Here is a 23773-nt window from a genome sequence, read left to right as displayed (position 1 = left end):
AGAGTGTAGCTGCACATTGTGGTCCGGAGGTGAACCAAGGTGTGAAAAATGGATAATTGCTCACTTTATCCCAGCGCATGGGAGGAATGCGTTTGGGGAAGAAAGGGAGCAGTAAGGACTTGTTTCTGGGGTGGGTAGGGGAGTTTCTTGCAGGGATGACAGTGCAAGAATGCTCGTCTTGCAGTAGGTATCTTAAAACATAGCTCAGTCAAATGCAAACAATCTTTAGCAGTCCTTGATAAGAATGCAGCAGGTATCACTGGCAGAGTTTTGTTGTTCCTAAATTCTAGAAGAGAACTGCTAAAGGTGATTTCCTGCTTTAGGGAAGTTAATTTCTACCTGTGGACACATGTATGTGGAAAGACTGCGTTCATGTAGGCTTAACCTAGTGCATGTACTGCAGTTACCTCAACGGAGAGGCACAGCTGATGCTGCAAATGTTGGATTATTTGGATCAATCTTATCATATCTTCATTCTATTTCTTCCGTTCTCCATGCTTACAATTACCTTTGCAAATCTTTAAATTGGTCACTGCTCAATACAGTTGCTGATACCTAGCTGTCTTCCAAATACTAAGCTCTAAAAGCAATTGCCTCATTGACAGGGCAACAGTAGAAGATTTGTCATGTCTGCGTGCACAGCTCTAACAGGTATTCCTCCTCTGGCAGGGTTTGTGCTCCGTGGCACCGACAGTAAAATTAGAAGCAAAGTTGTTGGTTACTTGACCCTTGTCCAAGCTGAAGATGCATCCGTTTTGAGGCATTAGAACAAAGCAGCGGGGAGTTCCCTCTACCTCTGGAGTTGTCCTGGTCAGATTGGTAATGGGGGAGCTGTGAACAGCCTTACCTGATAGAGCTCTTGCTTGGGAACTTGGATGTTTCTTCAACTCCTCTCATCCGTGCCCTTGACATGATGAGAGGTGTACGTCTTCCACCAGCCCCTGCTTCAGCTGGGGGCAGGAAAATCGAGCAGAGTTGTTCTCAACTCTGTGCGGCAGGAATAAGCATTTGAGATTGACGACACATGGCTAATAAGTGACATCTTTTGCTTCGTTGCCCTTTATTTCTCTTCTCTTTTACTGTGATGTACCTTTGTCTGCTCTTCTTTATGTGCGAGTCCTTGCGTACGTGATGAAAGCAACTTGAGGCTCTGAGGTGAGGAGGAAAACAACAGGTGGGGCGAATGAAGAAGAAAATGGGAAGAGCAGTGGAAGGAGGTGGGCCGGGAAGGAGCGAGCAGAGGTTGCACTTGCTGCCTCTGAGCTGTGATTCAGCCACGTAGGGTTTTGCATGGTATTTCAGATGAAGCCTTGTACTTAAACAGCACTGATACCACCTTTCCTTGGCTGGTGCTTCTGCACTTGATGGTGTATTTACCCCTCAAGCCCAGCAGGCCACTAATCTGGTGAACTGTATGTCAGTCTTACTGGTCACTTCCAACTGATGAACTTAAGCACCCTTCCGAGGTGACGCTTGCATGTGGATTTTAGGGTCAGTTTGCTGTGCCTGCTCTCCGTCCTGGCCAGTGCTTTGCTGGTATTTGCTGCCTCTGTGGGCTGGGACAGGGTTCCTGGGGTCAGCTGGGCTGAGTGGGGCACCTGGTCTGCTGCCAGCTCCCAGAGGATGGGGTGGGGGGAGCAAGTCCCCTTTGGGGGGCGGATGGTGGTTCTCAGCCCTAGGGAGGGTGGGGCCCTGCATTTCCGCCATGGAGGCGGCCTTACTTTAGGGGGGCTGATTATGTACCCCAAACAATGTTAATGGCTCAGCTCACGCTTGAGAAAGCATCAGAGGTCTTCGTGCTGTGTCAGCCTGAGCAGCACGTTTGAAAAAGCCAGGTGCTTCGCCTAAAGCTTGTGTCCAGCCGTACTGCGGGTACAAAGGTTGACTGGCATGGTCAAACCTCGTCCCTGTGTTTCATCAGAAAGCTCCGCTTGCCAGTGACATAGCAAAGGTGCGCTCATAAGTCCAGGTTTGTCTTACTCCTGTTGTCAGGACAGAGCTGGCTCATCAGGCCATGCTTGTTCTGAGTGCTTGGGTATCAATGTAAGTCCCAGCTTGCTGAATGAGGATGAGCATATTGATTTCTTTTTTTCTCCCCTGTGGCATCAGGGTGTAAAAATGTGCCTTTCAACCTTCAAATCTGAATTGGCTGGTTAGTTTTCTTCAAGGCTGGGAACAGCTAACTATGAACATGAATTCAATTAACTAAAAACTTTGCTTAGAAATGTCCATTCCTTGAGACGTTCCCGATTTCACCCTTTCTGGAACCAAAGGGATCAGGCTGTCTTTCCAGGAACCCCCCCCTTGTTTTCCTAAGGAAGGAATTCCCACTGTCAGTCCTCCACTGACTCTTGAACCTGTTGGTCAATTAGAGGCAGGAGTGACAGTGGGGAAAGTGTCCCCAAAGTTACCAGTGCGTTTGGCTCTCAACATTTTTCTTCTCCATTCAACTTGCACGGAAGAGAGCCCTTAATGGTCTTCTGGGGGGAGGCAGGAAGGGCTGAAGTCTTCTTAACTGCCTCATTTCTGGCAGCAGCTGCATGACTGATGTCCATGTGTGTATTCGTCGTAGTGGAGACATGACGGTGGCAGTGCCGAACAAGACAAAGGAAGTGTTTTCAGTTCTTCCTCCTCATTGTGCAATTCGTCTGCCACACGTAGGGGCTTTTTTCATTACTCTCCAGTGAATTACTGCTGTGTAATCGTGGTTATCGCTTGTGGGGCAAGACGGGGGTTGTCCTCAAGGAAATTCACTTAGATATCTAAAGTGGCAGGATTTTCAGTGAGGTTTGTGCCCTGTTTCCTGTAGCATAGGTTTGATCCTGCTTTATTCGTAAATGCAAGTTGAAGGCCGTTGTAAAGGATTGGCAGAAGTTACAACCTGCGGAAGGAAAACTTCTGGCTAATCGCAAGTAATCTCTGGACTTACGGATTACTTTTCTGTGTACATTGGAGAGGCTTGGTGAGGAGCAGAACCAGGGTGCTTCCGCTACAGGAAGAGCATCTGAGAGCAAATAGAGGAGTGATAGGAAAGAAACCTGCGTTAGGAGCTTGTGTATACTTCTTCGGATCCAAGAAAATGCCCAAACTTCAACCAAAAAGTGTCAAATAGACTGAACATTGAGTCAAATGCTAATCTGAACTGAAACGTACATTTCTTTCAAGTATTTTTGGGCTTTATTTTTGTGAGTTATGGCTCTTTGAGGATCCTGACTGAGTAATGGTGAGAGCATGGTAATCTTTACAAAAATCTCAAATACTCCTGGTCCTCTATCGCTAGTTGTTTTGGTCTGAGAAGGCCAAATTTTCCATAAAAAATAGATAGGAATTGAGTGGAAAAAGTTAAAGAAACAACTTCATTGGCAAGGTTGATAGATCCTAACTGTTCTTCGGATTCTGGAGCACTCCAAGGCACTAAACCATAGATTCTGGTAGGCTAAAACTGTTGAATATGCAAAGAGGGGAGGCACAGTGCAGAAAGCAACATATAGCTCGTATGAAACACGAATCTACTTCCCCTATAGATGAATGGTTCAATAGCTTCATTTGGTTAGCAGCGTTCCTTCCTGCCATTTCCTTTCACCTTGAGCACTGCTCACTGCAAACAAGATCCTGTGACTGCGTGATCGTGGGGTTACCTGTGCCTGTATTCTTGAATTGAAACTGTGGTGTGCTGCACATGCAGGTGTGCATTATTGCAGCCCTATGGAGGGGAGCTGTGGGAGTGCTGACAGTTGGGTAGGAGGTATTTGGGATAAGCCTTGCTGATAGGTATGAAGGGGGCATTTGTCCCCTTGTGGACTGTACACAGATGAAGGGAGCAGAAGAATTCTTCCAGACTTGAGTTACGTAGTCCATGGTGCAGATTTGTGATTGAGAAAGCTGGAATGAGAAATCCGTTAAATAAAATCTTAATAGTAAAGAAAGAATCAGGCCAGTTCTGACCAGACTTGACGTCAAAGTTGATAAATTGATCTTACTCTGTTTATAGGATCCCTGAGGTAGAGGAGTTAATGTGTGGTGAATGTGGATACGTGCACAAGAAGGGAACAAGGGAAGCATGTGGATCAGTATTGCGTTGCAGTTGTTTCATGGCTTTGATCATTCTTGCTTCTCTGAAGTGTTCATTTGCCTTTTGAGTTGTGAACTACATTATCTTACTTGAACATCTTGCCATTTTAATCCCTAGATGGGAATGATGAGCAATCCCAGTCCTTATGGTCAGCCATACAGTCAGAATACTGGGCAGCAGATTGGAGCCAGTAGTCTTGGACCTCAGATGCAGAATAAAGCCGGACTGCAAAATAGCCTACCGCAGTTTCCAATGGACAAGAAGCCAGTTCCTGGGGCAGGAATGCCGAACATGGTAAGTAGAACGAAGACTGTCTCCAGCAAATGTTGTAGCAGACCAAAGTGGAGCAGTGTGCAGCGTTCAGATGCTGCCCTGTTAAAGGTCTTGCAGCTGTCATACCCAGTGCAAATTCATGCTCTGAGTCAACGTGCAATGCACTTCAACTCCTGAAAGGACTGGTGTGGAGAAGAGGGCTGGGCTGTTGCTCTCTCTGTTGATAAGCTGCACATCTGCTCTTCACCCTTCAAACCCTGTTAGCAGAGGAAATGAAAAGGAGCTCCTTATCCAAAGTGACCTTTGCTCTCGGGTCCCATCCCTGCTCTTGGGGTTGGTTCCCTGGGTCTCTTCTCAGTGTGAATTCACCGTGAGGGTTGTTTTCCTGCTAGTACTCTCTGATGCTTTTGGGAGAGAAAAGCAGCTCTTAAACATATTACGTGTGATAGTGTTTAGAAAGCCCCAGTTGTTTGGGTTCTTGTGCTCTTACATGAACACGTGCAGTGCTCCTGATGTTGCCATAGTAGCCCTGTCACTCCCCCTGTCCCTCTAGCACTGTTACAGCAGCAGGGCACAAAGAAGGGGGAGGTGAGTGGTGGGCAGAGTGGATGACCCAAGCTTTTATAAATTTTACAAGTTTACAAGCACTAACATTAGACTCCCTGTCTTGAGTTTAGCACTAGTGCCTAATGTTCTAGGAGAGCAACAGCTGAACATGTTTGCCTCATTATTCTGAAAGTTTAAATTGATTGGGGGAAGGCATACAACATTGTCTTACTGTTTTTTTCTTGCATATATATTCTTGTTTGTGAAACAAAATCGCTCTTGTGAGTATAGCTTGTGTTTCTCACTGCTTCAAATTTTACATTGTCTTTTCCGCTTCCTTGGGGTTCAGTCTCTTGATCTTAGTAACTTGCTAAAAAAACACTTTAAGGTAACTTTTGTGCCTTAGAACTCTTGAGGTTGAGCTCTCTAGTTCAATTTAATATTTGCTTTTTTTAAAGTTGAGTATGAAACACTAGAATCCTAACGCAACCCATTGGTGTATGAACCAATAAAGAAGCAGCCAGAACTTGCTGATCAGTATCTCAGCTGTCAAACTGGCGTTCGGTGCAGAGTGTATAACTCTTGGAGTTGAGTTACTTCCCTGCTGGGCCTAGGAATGAAAAGTGCTTGCTATCTCAGTTGTCATTTGGGCAAAAAAGACTAAAATTGCAAAAAAGGCAGTTAGAGTTATACTGGAGCATAGAAGAACCATGAGGGGACTGAGTGACTGGTAAAGTCTCCTTGTAAAATGGAAGGTTAATGTAGGTATTGAAGAGCTATGGAAGAACTGGGGTTTAGGAATCATCGAATCACAGAATGGTTTGGGCTGGAAGGGGCGTTAAACACTACCCGGTTCCACCCCCTGCCATGGGCCGGGACACCTCCCACCAGACCAGGTTGCCCGAATCCCCATCCAGCCTGGCCTTGAGCACCTTGAGGGATGGGGCATCCACGGCTTCTCTGGGCAACCTGTGCCAGCGCCTCACCACCTTCTGAGTAAATAACTTCTTCCTAATGTCTCAGTTACATGTACCCCTTTTTAATTTAAAACCATTATGCAGGTAGTCGAGCTCTAAAAAACAAACGAAAAAGGAAATCTTCAGAAACATTCCCTAAAACCCTCTGTATGTGAAGAGTCCATTAGGAACAGAAGGCTGTTGAACTGAAGTGAGACAAGCAACACAGAGTCCCTGAGCCCCTCTTCTTTGTGAGTGCTTCTCACATTTCACCTGGAAGAAGCACAAAAGTCTAAAGACATAAACAGAACTATGGAAGAAGTACTGGGTGTTGCCATACTTGACATTACTTCTCTGGCCTGCATTATGCTGAAGTTGTGCTGCTTCTCCTGCACAGACTAGCAGATGCTTTCTCTGGATGTGTATGTGCAAGTTTCCTAATGGCAAAAGGTTCCCAAACTTCCCCTTCGTTATCCTTTTCTAGGAGTCCCACAGCAGGGGAAAAACTATCCATTCTAAAAGGTGTTTTCTTCCGCTAATGCAAGAATTGGGGATACAGTTTTCTAGTCTCTAAAATGAGATGATCATCTGAGGTCTAAGTGCTGTTAATATTTTTCTGGTTGAACTAGCACCACAAATTAACTTGTGAGCATGTGCAAAGTTAAATTCTGCTGGTCCTTGATAAGGCGAGAGCTAGAAATATGAGGGTGTGGTGTGGGGAAGACTTTGTGGTTGGCAAGAGAAGTGCTGCCAGCACTGTTGTTGAGGGGTTGTTTAAAATGGGTCATCCAGAGCTGCAGATGGGGTATTCCCTTGGTTACACAGTGTAGTGATTCTTCATAGATTTTTTTGGGGTGCTCACATGTTAAATAGATGATTCTTAAATAGATTTACTTCTGGGCATTTCTTTTCTGCCTCCTCCAGGGCCAGCAACAGGCACCCCAAGTTCAGCAAGCTGGGATGGGGCCAGCAGCTTCACAAGGAATGGGGTCTGGAGCCCCAACAGCGGATCCGGAAAAACGCAAGCTCATCCAGCAGCAATTAGTTCTCCTTTTACATGCTCACAAGTGTCAGCGGCGAGAGCAGGCCAACGGTGAGGTGCGACAGTGCAACCTCCCTCATTGCCGAACCATGAAGAATGTCTTGAACCACATGACACATTGTCAGGCTGGCAAATCCTGCCAGGGTAAGTGAAGGAATGATTATGTAGACGTCAACCTTTGCAAGACCGAAAAGGCTGCTAGTAAGAGAGAACAAGTGAGCAGCTTGGGAAATTGATTTTCTATTTTTTAAGCTGTCTGTCCCCTTAGGAATGCATATGATAAACTTCTGAGTCTTAAAGTTCAGGCAGGTTAAGGTAAGATAACGCAAAGAAATGAATTAAGATGTTTTGCTGAGCCTTGTAACTCACTGGTAGACCTTTTGGATGCCGCCTTCTGATAAGGGCGGACGCAAAGGAGCAATCTGCTAGCAGGCTAGCAGGAGTCTGTTTTCCCTAAACGGAAGGGAGAAATCTCAAGCAGTAGCTAGCCAGGAGTTCAGCTGCTTCTGACACCGATGAACTCTTAAGTCTACCCTAGTAGCCAAAGAAAATGTGTGCTATCTTGTTGTTACCCTCCCTCATCTGGGTTGTGCCAGTGGCTGGCATCGTAATTGCTTGATTCCATCTGTCCAGTCCGTGATGTGCATGGTGTTATCCTCTGAGCTAGGCTTGGATGCATAACGTGGAGCTTCGAAGCAAGCTTTAATTGAGCTAATAGTGTTGGAAGGAGTCTAGCTACATTTTCAGGGCTAGTTAGTACCGACCTATTTAAAGTAATCCTTTACTGAACTGCGATATAGATGTGTGGCCCAAGAGAAGTAGTTGCTCCGTATCCAGATTGTATCGACCATGTGCAGATGCTGGCAGTAGTTTGTAAAGGTTTTCCTTTCCCTTCCCTTCCTCAGTGGCACACTGCGCGTCTTCCCGACAAATCATCTCGCACTGGAAGAACTGTACGAGACATGACTGTCCTGTATGTTTGCCTCTCAAAAATGCTGGGGACAAAAGAAACCAACAATGTAAGTCTACTACAGATTTCTGCATATTGGATAAACCATAATTTATGTTAGGAGTTGAACTTGGTTGCACCCAGGCGGTAATGGTGATGCTCTTGAACCTGGGCATATGTAATAGGATTTTCTTCTTGCTTTAGAGTGGCAAAATATTTTTCTGTCTCTGATAGCTAGTGTTTGTGGAAGACTTCTAATTTCCAAATCAAAATCTATTGGATTTTCTCCACCACGTCTTTGAGCTGATGAGCTTCTGGAGATAGACGTGTACATGCAGAGACGACTGTACCATTTCAGCCCTGATGGTCTTTGTTCTGTCTTCATCCTCTGATTGCGTCATGTTTCTTTCCCACCTCCCCTTTGTGTCCCTATGGGTCTTCCTGCCAAAATCTGCAAGATTTGTCATCATGGTATCTGTATGCTTTTTCATGCTTCTTAGTGTACACTTTGTGCTCTTCTCATGACCACTGTGAGCTGGGATGTTTCGTGTTTTAAGAAAATGATAAAATGAAAAAACATGACAGTAGCTACTGAAAATCTGTACCTTGCTGCCTTTAACCTCTGTGACCTAGGTGCCTCTGTTCTCAGTTTTGAGCAAACAGTTGGCCTAAATACTCAGTGTGGGATTTCTCAGCAGCTCAAAGGGAGAACAGCATATTCGTGGAATGACTGGTTGGGTCAAAATTTGTCTCTGTTTCATGACAGCTTTACCAAACCTGGCCTCTTATCTGCGTAGTCCTAGAAGGTGGTGTTGCTTTTGAATAGCCAGTCATCTTTTTTTCCCTGTTTTTATGGATCTCTTTGGCTGCCTTCTGTTGTCTTTACTAACTTTTGGCATGTTTCTTCTAGCGCTGCTGGGCGGAGCTGCCGTAGGACTTGCAAATACTGGCTCGGTTGGTGTGGGGCAGCAGACAACGCCCAGCATAAGCACTACCAGTCAGATAGACCCCAGCTCCATCGAGAGAGCCTACGCAGCCCTTGGACTGACCTATCAAGGGAACCAGATGCAGACACAGTCTCAGGCTCAAGTGAAGAATCAGCAACAAGGACAGTCACCCCAGGGCCTGCGCCCTATGAATCCCATAAGTAAGTAGATCTGTCAGTTAAAACACAAGCTACAGGCAACTTTCCTGTACTATATCTGATATGTTCTTACCTGAATACAGATAATTAACTTGCAAAAGTTATACCTTTACATTATTTTAGACCTGAGCTATCAAGCTGCTCGGTGGAACAGGAAACATTAGAGGACCCAAATGCCTTCCCTTGCAAAAGAAGTTTTCTTTGGGGGAAAAAATATTTTGGGGGAGAGTGATTTTCAAAATCACACAGTTTCAAAATACCTTTATTTAATATTGTTTATTAGCTTTATAATGGTACTGTTTTGCCAGTTTCAGGAGGTTTGGGAGTTTTTAATTGGAAATGCACACATCAGAATGCTTGTGTTTAAATATTCTTCCCTTGTCACTCAGACTGTAGCATTTGAGAGTTGTATCTTAGATGTGTAATGCTTGTTTTAAAAATATGTGAAGTAGTATGTACAGACCAGCTCTCTGAGTCTTGTCTTGTGGACTCATGTAACTGTAAGCTGTGTGGCTTATTGCAAAATCACAGAAGACGACATGAGAAGTTTAATTGTACCCTGGCTGTCATTGGTGTCCAATCAAGTAACCCTTAATCATCGAATCCGATGCTGATAGTTTGAGATTACATCACAGGAATTTTTTTCACCCTCAGCTCTTAGCTTGAGTTGCTTAAGCAGCGCTGATTTTTAATTGAAAAGTGGAAAGATGGGCTGGTAGGCATTTAACCCATGCTTGTATGGGATTGTAGTGCTCCAGCCTATGTGCTCCGTGACAAACTCTTGAATGGAGTGAGTGCTGCGTTAGCACAGGATTGCCAGTGGGAAGGACTGAGAGATTGCCAAGGAAAGTAAGCAGCTGGTTGCAGGCTGCAGTTTTGATGTGCTGTTTCTGCACAAAAGAGCATCGTACTCCTGAGTTACTCAGGGAAAGACTCCTAGGCAAAGTTAATGAAATGACCGATCCTCATAGGTCACACGTAGCTTGTATACTGCTGCAACTTTGCCTTCAGTGTAAAAGGAGAGAGCCTGGTCTTAAAACAGGTAGATGAGATATGATTTTCTGCTGTACATTAGTGCTTTACAAATGAATGAATTTCTAGAAGGTCCAAAATGTTATAGCAAGGGGCTTAGGAGTTTGAAAGAAATGTTATCATTTTTTTTGAAGTGAAATGGTTCTATGCTTCGTTTCTTTTTAAAAAAAAAGAGACAATTTGGCCTGTGCCGCCTTAATTGGGCATTTCTTGTAGTACTGATTTAAAAAACAAAACAAAACAAAAAAAACAACTAAAGAGACAGGGTTGAAAAGTTCTTGGAGAGTGAAGAACTGGAGCTTAATGGAGAAAGTACAACCGTGGAGAATGTGGACATTTGACTTGTTTCATTATTAGGAGTGGAAATTAGAACGGCTGAGGTAGGAATCATCAGCTTGTGGACTGACTGCATGCCAACTAGTTTAGAAGAAAGATCAGGATTTAGTGAGGACTCTGATTTTGAAGAGATGCAGTCCTACAAAGATTAAATAAATTGGTTCGGGCAGTGGAAAACGGAGAGGTGAGGCAGAGGTTTACAGTTGTCTTCTGTACCAACTTGTTCTCAGATGGCTAAATTTGTGAAGGATAAAAGTGATTAGGCTGGGGGTGGGCTGCAGAGAGCTGTATGAAGAGGCTGCTAAACAGTTGACTGCGATATTAGAGGTGTATATTGGACTTGCTAAAGTTAGTATCAGTGGATTTGTCTTGTACACAGTGTCTAATTCTGCTTGAAGTACAAATTCTGTAGGATTCAGATGTCTTAAATACATGTAAAGCCTGGTAAAGGGGTTTCGTGTTACTCAGCTTCACAAAGTGATCTATTCAGAAGTTCTGGGCAGATATACTCTGTATTTTTCGTCGTTATTTGAGTCTTAACTGTAGGGTGTAGGCACTTTTTAAGGTGCTTGAGATCTGCTGCGATGCAGAAAATGAGATGTTGGTACATGAATTACTAGTGCTTTTTCCTGCAGAGGTTTGTCAGATTTTCCTCCTTTTTAGCACAAACACTGGAGTTAGCTTCCCTGAGCGTGGAATGAGTGAGAGGGGATCTAGCCAGATGTAGTTGTAGCTGATGCTTTGTTTTCAAAGCCTTTGAATATCTATCCTAAGCCTCTGAATCACAGAAAAAACTTCTAAGCAAACAACAGAATTGGTTTGTAATGCTGGACCTTTAGAGGGTCACAGGAAAGGACTTGGGTACGTAACATTGGCAGCAAATGTAAATGGCTTGTTTGAGAAGTTCAGGAAGGCGTGCAGAAGAGTAATACTGCATGGTGCTTCACTTGGAGGTCACCAGTGTTGTGCCTCAGACTTTAATTTGGTAAAAGGAAGGGAGAAGTGGTAAAGAGAGCAGAGAGTAATTAAACTCCTTCCACAAAAATCAAGTACTTGAAAGTCTAGACCCTTGTTATTGCTGAGCAATTGCTGTTCTTGCTTAGTAACTAAGCTGGTTGTTTAATACTTATGTTCTCTAGGTGCAAATCCAATGGGAGTGAATGGAGGAGTAGGGGTTCAAACCCCCAGCCTGCTGCCTGACTCGATGTTGCATTCAACCATGAATTCCCAGAAGTAAGTTGAGTAATTCTTTGCAACCCAGTGTTTTGTTCAGCTGCAAATGCTGATGACTGCCTGTAGTAAATGAGATGAAGGTGATGGGAGTGTGTGTAAGGGTTTGCACGCCTATGCTGCGAGGGGCTGAGGTGATCCTTGCTGCTAAGGACAATCGGCAAGGAAGCCGTGTAGTTGGGATATCTCAGTTCTTATCCTTTCTAGAGGTGTTGGTGTCCGCTTTAACTGGGGCACTCAATGCTTGCAAAGTGACTTTCTTAGGCCATAGAGGTTATGGATGTTATCTGGATTAGTATCTGGGCAGATCTGAAGCGCTGGTGCGTTTGCCGATTAGAATGGCATACCACGAACTTACTGTTGCTCCACAGTGGGAGTAAGGGGTGAGTTGTTCGCTGAGGTGTAAAAGCGATCCTTGTGCTTAAGTCTCATGGCACTTCTTGAACAAACAGTGGGATAAATTCCATTGATTGTTATCTCTCCCTCTGGATTTTCTAGGTTTTGTTCCAGTTTTCAAAATCCTTGGGTAGCACAGCATGTACTGTTTCATGGTCCTCTTTAATCCTGAGAGGGATGCGTTGTTTTGGTGTCTGTGCAGCTATTTCTGCACAGTTTGTCCATTGATTAGGGAATGGCTGAACTAGCACTTTGTCCTAACATGATTCAAAAAGAGGCTATGACTGTAAGATGACTAAGCTTGGGCTGGACTTCCACCCTCAAATTCTTACTTTGTTTTGAAGCTCCATGATGAGTGAAAGCGCCAACGTTGCCAGTTTGGGGGCTATGCCAACAGCTCAACCATCCAATACTGGGATTCGAAAGCAGTGGCATGAAGACATTACTCAGGATCTCCGAAATCATCTTGTTCATAAACTGTGAGTAGCTAGCAACAAAACTAAGGGGCCAGAGTGTGAGTTTTGTGAGAGTTGGTGAGAAGGGAAAGCAGAAGCCTGACAGAGGTGCTCCTGCTCTCCTTGTTGTTTGTGGAGCTGCATGTGTTGCTCCAGGGCTGTTGTACTGGAAGTGTTGCACTCCATACTCGGGCCATCAGCGTGATGTGAGTGTTGAGCTGGGAGTGGTGGCAGTTCCTCAGTCTGGTGGAAGATTTGCTTGCTGCTTTGTGTTCCCATCACTTCGGGTTGGTGCTGAGGCCCTGGTTTGGAGACAACCTAATAGCTTGTGTTTTTTTCTTCAGAGTCCAAGCCATATTTCCTACTCCTGACCCTGCAGCACTGAAGGATCGGCGGATGGAGAATCTGGTGGCATATGCTCGGAAGGTGGAAGGCGACATGTATGAATCAGCAAATAGCAGGGTGAGATGCTGTCCTCTGTCATCATTTGCACATCTCTGATCCCCTTTGGCAGTGACTAGAGAAGAAGAGGAGTGGAAGCACAGACAAGTATCCCAGGCTGAGGAAGAGCATGTGCCAGGGGTGCTGGCTTCTGCCTGGTGTGCTGGGACTTGAGGCAGTACCTGTGGTGGTGTGCTGTGCTTGAGACTTGTTGGGGTCTTGTGAAGGCAGCACGAAGCTCCCTGGCAGTACCTGCAAAGGAAGAGCTCCTCCTCCCCCCCCCCCCCCCAATTATTTTGATTACTTTGATTACTGTGACCTGCTGCCTTTACTTAATGCATGTCTCCTCTCCTTTCCTGACTTGTGCTCCTCCCCTGCAGGCAGAGTACTATCACCTGCTAGCTGAGAAGATCTATAAGATTCAGAAGGAGTTGGAGGAAAAGCGAAGAACCAGGCTGCAGAAGCAAAACATGATACCAAATGCACCGGGCATGCCACAGGCTCCCATGAATCAAGGGCCCAACATGGGACAGCCTCAGCCAGGGATGTCTGCAAGTAAGAACAGCTGGGCTACTTACTGCTTGGTGCAGTGTGATTGTGTACTGTCTTTATGGTAGACTGAGCGTTTTGCCCTCATTGTTTCACAGATACCTGGCTTACTCAAAGTTAAGCTCAGCTCCCTCATCTTCAGAAACACTTGCCAAGTCTTTGCCTTGCTCATCTGTTAATTGATGACCATAGGTTATGTAAAATCTTTTAGTCTTGTGAGCAAATTGAAATACTCTAAGCCTTTTTTACACTTGCTTTGAGGCTGGAGGGAATGGAGACCAAGTTGCACTCTTAACACTGGAGAACTTCAGTCTCATCACATTCACCTCTAAAAGTAATTGATTTGAAGATAACCCCATTTACTGCAGAATAAATATATTTTCATAATACTTGGTTGTGTGGTGTTTAAAATGATCATCACTATTACTGTTGTTGCTAAGCAGAGTCTGATAATTGAAGTGCTTCTCCTATTTATATTTTTGCCTTTGAAAGTTTAGATAGTGCTTGTTCTATGCCACATTTGTATTTTGGACAAAGGGCATTTCCAGCATGCAGTGAAAACCGGATTCCAATTTTTTTCCCATGTAGCTGTCTTCCATTACACAGTAGCTCTGTTACTTGAATTGACCCTCCTAATGCTGAACAGATTATTATTAGATTCCTTTCTACCCAGGCATTTGTATGATTAGAAGAAAAATGATTTTTGGAGAGGAGCTAATGATCAAAACTATAATGCTGCTAAACAGTGCAGTGTCTCTTTACAGCATTAGAAAGTGATGAGGCTTTGCCAGATATCTAGTATTTTTGCTTGGGTAACAGGTAAACACATAACTATTTCTTGCAGGTGATATTTCTACTTAAAAATGGGTAGGGACATCTGCTGACACTATTTTTTCCAGTTAAGTCCCGTAGATCATTAACATACAGGATTTTAATCTGTACATTTCTCTAAATAAAATGGCATTGTATACTGTGATTTAACTATACAGGAGAACTAATATTTTTAAATATTTCAACCAAAATCTACTTTAAGGTGACTTGTCTGTGATTCTGGACTGACAGCTCTAGAGACTGAAATAGTCCTTCTTAAAACTAAGTGCTCTGCAAAGCTCCGCAAACGTACTTCATAGAGATCTGCACTTGCCCCCTGCATGACTCTCCTGGGAGTTTTCTTCTCAGAAGGATTTTCTCCTTGATTTTTTCAGTCCTGTTTGTTCTTAGTTACTTCACAGTTAAGAAATGAGTTAAGGCATCTAATGGGAGCAGATGTATAGCTGTCAACGACACTAATAAGTTATCTTAAGAAGATAGGGTCAAAATTGGAATTAGCAACTGAGGAGGCAGAAAACTTCCCTTTCTTTTTCCTAACGCTACATAATGATCCAGTAGTTTCAGCATTATGCTACAAGAAGCATAATCTACGTTCTTTCTTCCTTTTAAATATAAATGTGTCTGGGTAAATCCAGTCCTGGGTCTTTCCAGGCTTGAAGTCAGAACTGGGTATGCTGAGATGCATTATCAAGATACAAGAGAGGCCTTTAAGATTAGTACTGTGAATTTATTTGCTGTAACTTCTGTAGAAGGTTGGCTTTCAGCAGCGGATGTGACATTAGGGCAGTTTATCACGTATGTCAGTAGCTCTCAGAATTCAGAGCTTTGATAAGTACTTTGAATCATATAGTTCTCATAGTGTTTTCAATCTAGAAGTGTAGTAATGGCATAGAATGGTCTGTAGAAGTTCTTGTGGTCTGGAATGCTCATGAGCTGCTGAGTTTCTCATTGTACTTTGACAACATACTTGATATTTGTCCTCAATTTCCAAAAATCTGTCTCTAAGTCAGAACACTTTCCCCAATGGGATATGCTCATATTTTCAAGGAGGCTTCTGTTTTTTGGTCCACAATTCAGGGACTCTTAAAATAAGAGTGCTTAGAATTACTGGACAGTGGCTGTGCGTTTTTTATATGTGGATTTTGGCGTGTAATTTTCATGAACATGTTTGGCGGATAAAACCTGGTGGTCTCTAAATGTCATAATCTTATTCCGATGTCTTTTTTTCCCAGATGGTCCTCTTCCTGACCCAACGCTGATACGTGCCAATGTGCCAAACCAGATGATGAACCGCATGCAGGCACAGCCGGGTAAATACTAGAAGAAAACTTGCTCCTGTGATTGTAAAGGAATCTTGCAGCTGGGCAGCTCTTGCTGCAGCCTTTGTTTCACCTGCTCTTTTTCCATTTGACCAAGAAAAGAGATTTCTATACTTCATAATACATGCGTATACTTTATAATACATGCATAATGTTGTTTCATGATCATGGGAATTTGAGCTGATTGTTAGCTGCTTGCTTTGTTAAATGAAGAACTTTATGCTTTTGAAAGTTCTGTTTGTGTGAACAGAGGATGGTGGGGTCGGTCAGTCAGACATGGTGGGCCTAGTCAGCTTAGATGAAGATGCGTCCGTAGCTGAGGTAGGATGGTGAGAATTACTGCTTAGAAGGAAGGGGTGGAATCTCTGTTACATGTATGAGAAGTATTGTTGCCAACATAAAAGGCACTTAAGGAAGTGAAGATTTACAGTCTGAAATTCAAGAAGTGAATTTCTAATAATTAAGGTAATGCAAGCTTTCTGAAGCTATATGTGGAAGTAAGTCTGTCAGGGGAAAAAAAGCCAGTCTGTTCTGAAGGAGTATGGTATCTATGTCACTGTCACTTGATATTTAAAATTGTTCAATGTAATTGGTCGATAGGCAGAGATATTTCCGTTACTGTATTGCATGCTTGAAAACTAATTTAAAAAAAAATAGCTGGGAAGAAACTAACAGCATTTCTTCTGTGAATCTTGAATGGTATCTGAATGAAAATTCAGGCCTTTGCTCATAAGTGTTTTTTTGGCACAAATGCGCAGGAATGAATCAATTTGGCCAGATGAACATGCAGCTGTCGCCGATGGGACCCCGGCAAACCCCTCCTCTTCAGCACCCTGGACAGCTAAGCCAGGCTGGGGCCATGAACCAGGTCAGTGCGCGCTTCCTTTGGCCAGGGCACAGAGCTCGCAGGATTGCTGCCATTGGCTGTGCTGCCCTTAAATTAGGGAAAGAAAAATGAATAAAATTCAAACGCTTCCTGTGTTCTGTAGACACTTCTTTTGCATTGTCACTAAAAGACTTACTTGCTCTGTGGTCAGCCTTAGATCTTGGTGACTTAAAAAAAAAAAAGTGATTCCATTCACTGAAAACTAAGTTTAAGTGGGTTTGGAGGCTGTCAAACTCTCGAAACAAGGAACAAACTTAAGGCATGGTCCCAGACTGAAATCAGTAGTCAGTCCCTGACTGAAATCAGTTCCTTAGTGGACAGGGGAAATGATCATAATTTGTTTTTTGAAAGGAGCTATAGCAGGTTTTCCATATTGTATTCTACATGCAAGTGGCAAGCATCCATTTCTGCAACAAGAAAAATGTTTTTTTGTAAAATGTTAAAGGTATATGCATGTTGTGTGAAGTGGGTTTTTCTCTCTTCCAACAGATGGGATTTCCTTCACGTATGCAACAGCCAGGAGTTGGCCAACCTTCTGGTCAGAATCAGTTTCTGCAACAGAACCCATTCCCTGCTTCTTCTCCAGGAATGAATGCAGCGAGCATGCCTATGGCTCAGCCTGGCAATCAGACACCAGTTTCTCAAGTAAGCTTGTGATTTTTGGAAGTGGGTGTCAGTGGGCTCTATCATATACTGGTTTAATCGTTCAAGTTTGTAGTAACGGAGAAGAACTTGTTCTCTTAAGATGCTGCTGGAGTTACAGTCAACTGAATTCATTTATTGAGACTCAGCATTTTCTTGGCTGTAGTGCTGGTAATGGCAGGGGTGAAATGTTACTGGCTTGTTCTCAGGCTTAAGTTTTAAGTGGCAGGATTTTTAAGTTTGTTTTTCTGGAGCAAGGAAGAAATTGTTATTCAGCGTATAGTAAAGAATTTCTTGCTTAACAGCAGAACCTGAGAAATTAAGAGATGCTGAAAGAATAAGTCACATAAAGGCGTGTCCATCCAGGACCACCAAATGTGTGGTGTTGGCTTTGGGAACAGGAGGGTTGTCGCTACTAAAGATCTGAACTTACAGTCTAGCAGTTTCCTTTCTGTCCTTTCCCTCTCCATTTTCAGCAAGAACCTTTCAGGCCAGGAAGAAGTAGGGAACGTCATTTTGCTTCTCGTTGATGGTTCTTCCTAGTTTGCAGGCAAGATTATTGTGGAGTGACAGCTTTTTTTTCTTGACCAATACATTTATTTATAATCTCAGTGCAGTTACAGCTGTACTTCTGATGATAAATTCAATTTCTAGTCTTGGGGGTGGGGGGTGGGGGCACACTAAGTATATTTGAATCCTTTTTTTCCACTGTGGTGCATTGCCCCTTATTGAGGATGTACATACCTGCATTTTTAGAAAGAAATGTTTTGTGAACTGGAAGTGTAGGTGCTCCGTTCTTAAGATATTTTGAGTATTAGTTTCTCAGTTGAAACTTCTTTTCTAGAGCTGAATAAACTATAAAACAGCTTTATGTTCTATGTTCATGCGGAGCAAAATAAATGGCCCATTTCTCCTCTTGAACTAGTCTAAAAAATGTTTATCACTTCAAAAAGTGCGCCAGTAATGGTGGGAAAGCTGCCATTTAACAGTAACTTCTTTTCTGTTCAAGTTTTAACAAATGTGTACTTGTTTTCCCATAGGCACAAATGACCAGCTCTTCCTGTCCTGTGAATTCTCCTGCAATGGCTCCGGGTTCTCAAGGGAGCCACATTCACTGCCCACCTCTTCCACAGCCTCCCATGCACAGAAATTCTCCTTCTCCAGTACCTAGTCGAACCCCAACACCTCACCACACGCCCCCAGGCTTGGGATCACAGCAACAGCAGGCAGCAGCAGCACCAACCACTGCCCCCACCCCTACTCCTCAGGCGATGCCACCTGGGCCGCAGTCGCAAACTATGCACCCTGCTCAAAGGCAGACTCCGACACCTCCGCAGGCACAGCTGCCTCCACAGGTCCAGCCTCCAGTTCCCGTTACCCCCTCTGCAGAGCAACAGCAGCAGCCCTTGTCGCAGCAGAGCACGACTGCGTCTGTTCCCACACCAACAGCACCGCTGCAGCCTCAGCACCCCACAACACCTGTAAGAAACTATTTTAATTGTGCATACGGTCAAGTGTAAGGTTTAGTTCTTCAGTTAATGTTCATTTTTTTGTGCGACTCTAGAAGTAGCTCTTGGGAGGCTTAATATAAAAAAGTTATTGCATTTGGGAAGTAACATTTTTGCCTCAAGACAAGTCTATAGGTCACCTGGTGTCACCTGGTGTTTCCGCAGAAGTATTTTTCAGGCATATTTAGAAATTTGCTGTGAAGCATGCATGAGACCTTCAGTTATATCTACATACACACAGTGATGGTGTACAGTGAGGAACAATATGATATTATCTATATGCTAGTTCTTCCAGTGCACATGTCTGTGTTTTTCTGTAGCTGGAGTTGTGTAGCAATATGTACTTCAGGTTAGTCAAGCAGAAGTACTAGAGTGCATTTAAACTTGGTGGAAATAAAGTATAGGCAAAAGGTAGATTAGAGCAAGGAAAAACAATAGGTTCACTAGAAGCCTATTTGTAATGTGTATTTTTTCCTCCTCAGCTTTCACAACCAGCCGTAAGCATTGATGGGCAGGTATCCAACCCCCCATCCACCAGCAGCACAGAAGTGAACTCTCAGCAGACTGCTCCAGAGCAGCAGCAGCCACCTTTGCAGGAAGTGAAAATGGATATTAAAACAGATGAGGGGGAACCAGAACAAACAGAGCTGCAAATGGAGGAGAAATCTGAAGTGAGTTTGTTGGTCTGTTGTGGGGTAGAATATCTTCATCTAGTGCTGTTAGATGCTCCGTCTCCATAAAAGCAATTCCTCCCAGAGTTCAGTGAGGGCTGTGGATGCTACCAGCTGCTGCTCTTTTGATTGTCATCTCCCCTCCCTCTTCCTAAAGAAGGGTCTCTGTTTTGTGGTTGTATATGACAGGCTGCTTTACTAGTCCATGACAACCTGACAGTGAGGAGTGTGGTTGCCAGCAGTGTCCTTCTGGCAACTGCAGTGCAGGAGAGACCGTCAGACCTGTGTGAGGAGCAGGATGAATGCCCTGGGTCTGCTTGCAGCTCAGAATTGTTCAACAGTCTATCACTGCTACTACAGTAGTGCTTAAAGATATGTTCTTGCCTGTCTGATGAAGTTTTAGGCAGGTTATGACTACAAAGTAGACAGCCTTAATCCTGGGGAAGACTGGTGGGCAAGATAGGGGAGAAATTTAAAGGACAGAAAACATGGCTGGATGACTCTGCAGGCAGCTGTGACAGGCTATAATCTAATTTTCAGGTTAAAGTAGAACCAGTTGTGGAAGAATGTAAACCAGACCCAATGGAACAAGAGGAGAAGAAAACAGAAGTGAAGACTGAAATACCAGAGGGGGAAGAAAGACCTACTACTCCAGCTACTCAGTCTTCTCCAGCAGCAGGACAGTCTAAGAAAAAAAGTAAGTGGGAACGCTGACTGAAATTCACTCGTCTGCCTAGAGAAATCTTGAGAAGGGGTTGGGGGAGATGGGGACTGAGCTTTCTTCAGTGGTAATCAGTAGGCTTATGTGAATTGGTTTTGTGGCTCTTGGACAAAAATGCCTAATATGTCAACTTGTAATTGGCTTTGGTCAAGTTCTTAAGGCTTTAGTATTAAACATTAAGTATTAGTAAAATGGTTCGTACAACAGAGATTGGAGAGACTTCTGTTGTAGATTGTCTCGACAAGTTATTGCTGTAAATTCCTGTAACATCAGAGAGGGGCCATATTTGAAATGAAAATTGGCTCTTAAATTTAAGTGTCTTCCTATTTTGAAACATCTTCCTATTTTGAAACAAGATCCTCTTAAATGTTTTGGTAGTTTCCTTATGTCCAGGTGATCGTTTTAATGTCCTACTCAGAACTTAGCGTTGAGAGGATAAACAACCCATGCTAAGTATCTTATACGCGTTGCTTTGCCTGTAGTCTTTTCACACACCACATTTTCCCAGCAGGTTTCTTCCTTAGACATTTTTATCTTTCTAATGTTGATTGTTTTTCAAAAGTTTTCAAGCCAGAAGAGTTGCGGCAGGCACTTATGCCAACACTGGAGGCACTTTACCGTCAGGATCCAGAGTCTCTTCCATTTCGACAGCCTGTGGATCCCCAACTACTAGGGATTCCTGTGAGTTTCTTAGCAAGATATTTTCCTGGCTTTAACCCAGAACTGCTACATTATGACACATTACTTGAGAACAGCTTAGTCTGTCTTGTTACCACTTCTGTGTTGATGTGTTTGAAGAGGTTTAACTTAGTGGAACATATGATGTTTGAGTTAGAGTTTTGTTTTTTTCAAAGGTTCATTTGGGTCTGTGTTCCTTTTGATAAATAAGCAGGTGTACCATCCATTGAAGTGATTACCACCAGTTCCCACTGCTGTGGGGGGGTTTCTTTTATGTGTATTCCTTCACATTGTGATGCTTCTATCAATGAGAAGCACCTGTAGAATTCAGAGCTTTGAGTATGTAGGAAACTAAGCGGATTAAGACCACTTGAAAATAAAATTATCAGTGATTAAGTTATTAGCAAAGAAGAGACTACTCAACTTGTTTTTCTTTAGGCTGAATTTTCTGCTTGTTTTAGAGTTGTCTCTGGAAGAAATTAGTATTCTTTAAGGGGTCTGTGTTTATACTCTCTGGATTGACCACACAAGTTTATTATTTGCCCATGTGTGTACAAAGAATTCCTATTCAAATCGTTTGGGCAACATTTGTCTGAAAGATTTTTGATTGGATGGCTTTAACCAGTTTTATTTTGCTGCAAAAATGCAAGACCTGTGTTATAGGCAGGCATAAGTGTTTCTAATGTTCTTGAGCAAGCTTTCAGCTGGCTGTCATATTTGGAGGACTTTCTTGAGACAAGCAGTCCTGAAACTGTTGGGGGGGGGGATTGGAAAAAGACATTCGTTAGATGAAAGATTTGTAGGAGGAGACATGACATCTTTTATCATCTTAATAAAATTATTGGGTTTTGTTAATAGATTAGCTGGTCTATTAAAAAAAAAACAAACAGGTTCTTTATGCTAATGTTCTTATGTATATCCTCAGAATCACGGTGGCTGCAAAAAACACTGCCATTTCCTTCTTTCTGTAAGCCTTGTTTTGCTGACTAAAATTAGCGGCTTTATTTCATCGAGAGTAGATGAGTGATGGAACCTGAGAAATACAGGAATAATGAAAAGGAAGTGCTAGGGAATGATATGGTATTGCTTAGACTTCACTGTGTGTCACAAGCAGCTTGACAGTCAAGTCAGGGAGGAACCTGTTTTTCTTGCTGTGTTCCAGAAGAATTTATATGCTGAGAATGCCTCTGCTGTCATCTCACAACATAGTTCTGGAGTAGTATTTTGATACGCTTCTTGTTCTTGCAGGATTACTTTGACATAGTGAAGAACCCGATGGACCTCTCTACTATAAAGAGGAAGCTAGATACAGGACAGTATCAGGAACCATGGCAATATGTAGATGACATCTGGCTCATGTTCAATAACGCCTGGCTCTATAACCGCAAAACTTCCCGGGTATATAAGTACTGTTCAAAACTGGCAGAGGTGTTTGAGCAAGAAATTGACCCAGTTATGCAGAGCCTTGGTTACTGCTGTGGAAGAAAGGTAAGGAAAAGTCTTTCTTGTTCTTGTTTTTTCTGTTTGCTTTCTGACACCAAGGAGGAAAAATACAGCACTTGCAGCTGTTAGCAACTATGGTGTTTAAAAAATTCTGAAAGCTTACCAGGATTTAGTAATCTTAAGTGATCTGGTTTTAAGTTTTTAATGCATCTTCTAATTCTATCTGTTGCTTAAATCATATATTCACATATAAGCCCTTGGGGGGAGGGGGGGAAGAGTCAGTTACTGAAGGCTTATGTTGATTTCATTTAGTGCTAACCAGTTCATAATTACAAAGGAGACAGATGTTACTGCACAAATGCTCTCAATTTCAGTGTGTGTTGAGACTGTTGCACTTCCACTGTCTTGTTTTGATATGCTCTCCACGTTTGGAGAAGAGCTAACTTGAGAATAACAGCCCACTGAATGTTTCTTATGGCTCTTTGTAGTCTTGCTGTACTGTGAGATCTGTGCACAGGATAACGTGGTAGTGGTTGGTGTCTGGGTCATGCTTGCTTGCTATGGAGAGCACGTGACATTGTATTAGTACTAAGATGACCCGTTCCTCTTTGCAGTTGGAGTTCTCGCCACAGACTCTGTGTTGCTATGGCAAACAGCTATGCACAATCCCTCGAGATGCCACTTACTACAGTTACCAGAACAGGTAAGGAAAACTCACTGGGTGCAGTTTTGTGCATGCTGCAATCAATCTGTCAAAGGCATGCATGTATATACATATACACCCTCTTTATATGTGTACACCTTTGTGTTACAAAAGAAAGTTGCTGGAAGCGCCCTTGAATAGTTTACCCTGTGTGCTAGTGATTTCTTTTTTTGCAAAAGTTGACTGTAGTCTATACTCTTGCTTGCAATAATGTGTGATGTCTTAATAAATTATCCTGCAGTTAACTAAATCTAAATATCATATATGCTAGCTAGTCTGTTGTCTTTGCTTGCTACCATGCAGCAGTATTTTTCATGGGGAAAAAGACACATACAGCAAGTATGTTATGTTCATTATACATATCATACTTGACAAGTCTTTGTTTTTCTTGTAATTTTAACTGAAGAACAAACATATTTTTGTGGTTCAAATCTTCAATGAAGATTTGTATATTCAGATACTAAGTAGATTGCTTGTTTTTTCTCCCCAAGTTGCCTTAAGGGAGCTGTCTTCAGTGGCTGTCAGCAGTTGTGTAAAGAGCTGTTAGTTCTATAGCTCTCTTAACTAATTTTTTTGACCTCCAGTTTATTGAAGTAATTAAGCCTTATTTCAGTTCTTAGGGAAGTTTTCTTGCTAGGCTTCTGTTTGCCAACTGAGGGATTGAGGCAGGAAGAAATAGACTTTGACACTCTCCTATCCCCATGCCTATTGCTAGAACGCACCTGTTAGAAAAGGGATGGTTACCTCCAAATTATGTTTCCTCCATCTGTTCAGCTCCTGCTCTGTTCTAACACCATTCAAAAACAGCAACAAGGGAAACACAAAGATTTTTACCTGAAAGTCAAGATTTTGCAAGAATTATAATTTTCTTAAGCACTTGGTTAGGTAGAAGCAACCAAAGAGCTGTAGCATATATCTGAACCTTCTTAGGCTTCATGAAGTTTTATAGC

General features: G+C 43.0%; 1 protein-coding gene across 2 annotated transcripts in view; it reads left to right on the top strand.

Annotated features, from left to right (window-relative positions):
* The window catches only part of EP300 (EP300 lysine acetyltransferase), a 65546-nt gene that overhangs the window by 22355 nt on the left and 19418 nt on the right, over nucleotides 1–23773 (top strand). For both annotated transcript variants that reach the window (XM_083828124.1, XM_083828123.1), the window contains 17 exons: nucleotides 4190–4366; nucleotides 6772–7033; nucleotides 7795–7908; nucleotides 8749–8985; nucleotides 11490–11583; nucleotides 12321–12455; nucleotides 12776–12893; nucleotides 13253–13427; nucleotides 15485–15562; nucleotides 16330–16439; nucleotides 16947–17102; nucleotides 18140–18580; nucleotides 19090–19278; nucleotides 19819–19975; nucleotides 20562–20680; nucleotides 21926–22165; nucleotides 22735–22823. In XM_083828124.1, coding sequence (XP_083684250.1) covers nucleotides 4190–4366; nucleotides 6772–7033; nucleotides 7795–7908; nucleotides 8749–8985; nucleotides 11490–11583; nucleotides 12321–12455; nucleotides 12776–12893; nucleotides 13253–13427; nucleotides 15485–15562; nucleotides 16330–16439; nucleotides 16947–17102; nucleotides 18140–18580; nucleotides 19090–19278; nucleotides 19819–19975; nucleotides 20562–20680; nucleotides 21926–22165; nucleotides 22735–22823 — 2891 coding nt within the window. The remainder of the gene's footprint in view (nucleotides 1–4189; nucleotides 4367–6771; nucleotides 7034–7794; nucleotides 7909–8748; nucleotides 8986–11489; nucleotides 11584–12320; nucleotides 12456–12775; nucleotides 12894–13252; nucleotides 13428–15484; nucleotides 15563–16329; nucleotides 16440–16946; nucleotides 17103–18139; nucleotides 18581–19089; nucleotides 19279–19818; nucleotides 19976–20561; nucleotides 20681–21925; nucleotides 22166–22734; nucleotides 22824–23773) is intronic.

Source organism: Anser anser (assembly GCF_964211835.1).
Source record: "Anser anser genome assembly, chromosome: 1".
NCBI classification, from domain to species: Eukaryota; Metazoa; Chordata; class Aves; order Anseriformes; family Anatidae; genus Anser; species Anser anser.
This window is presented reverse-complemented; position numbering and strand designations above follow the sequence as displayed.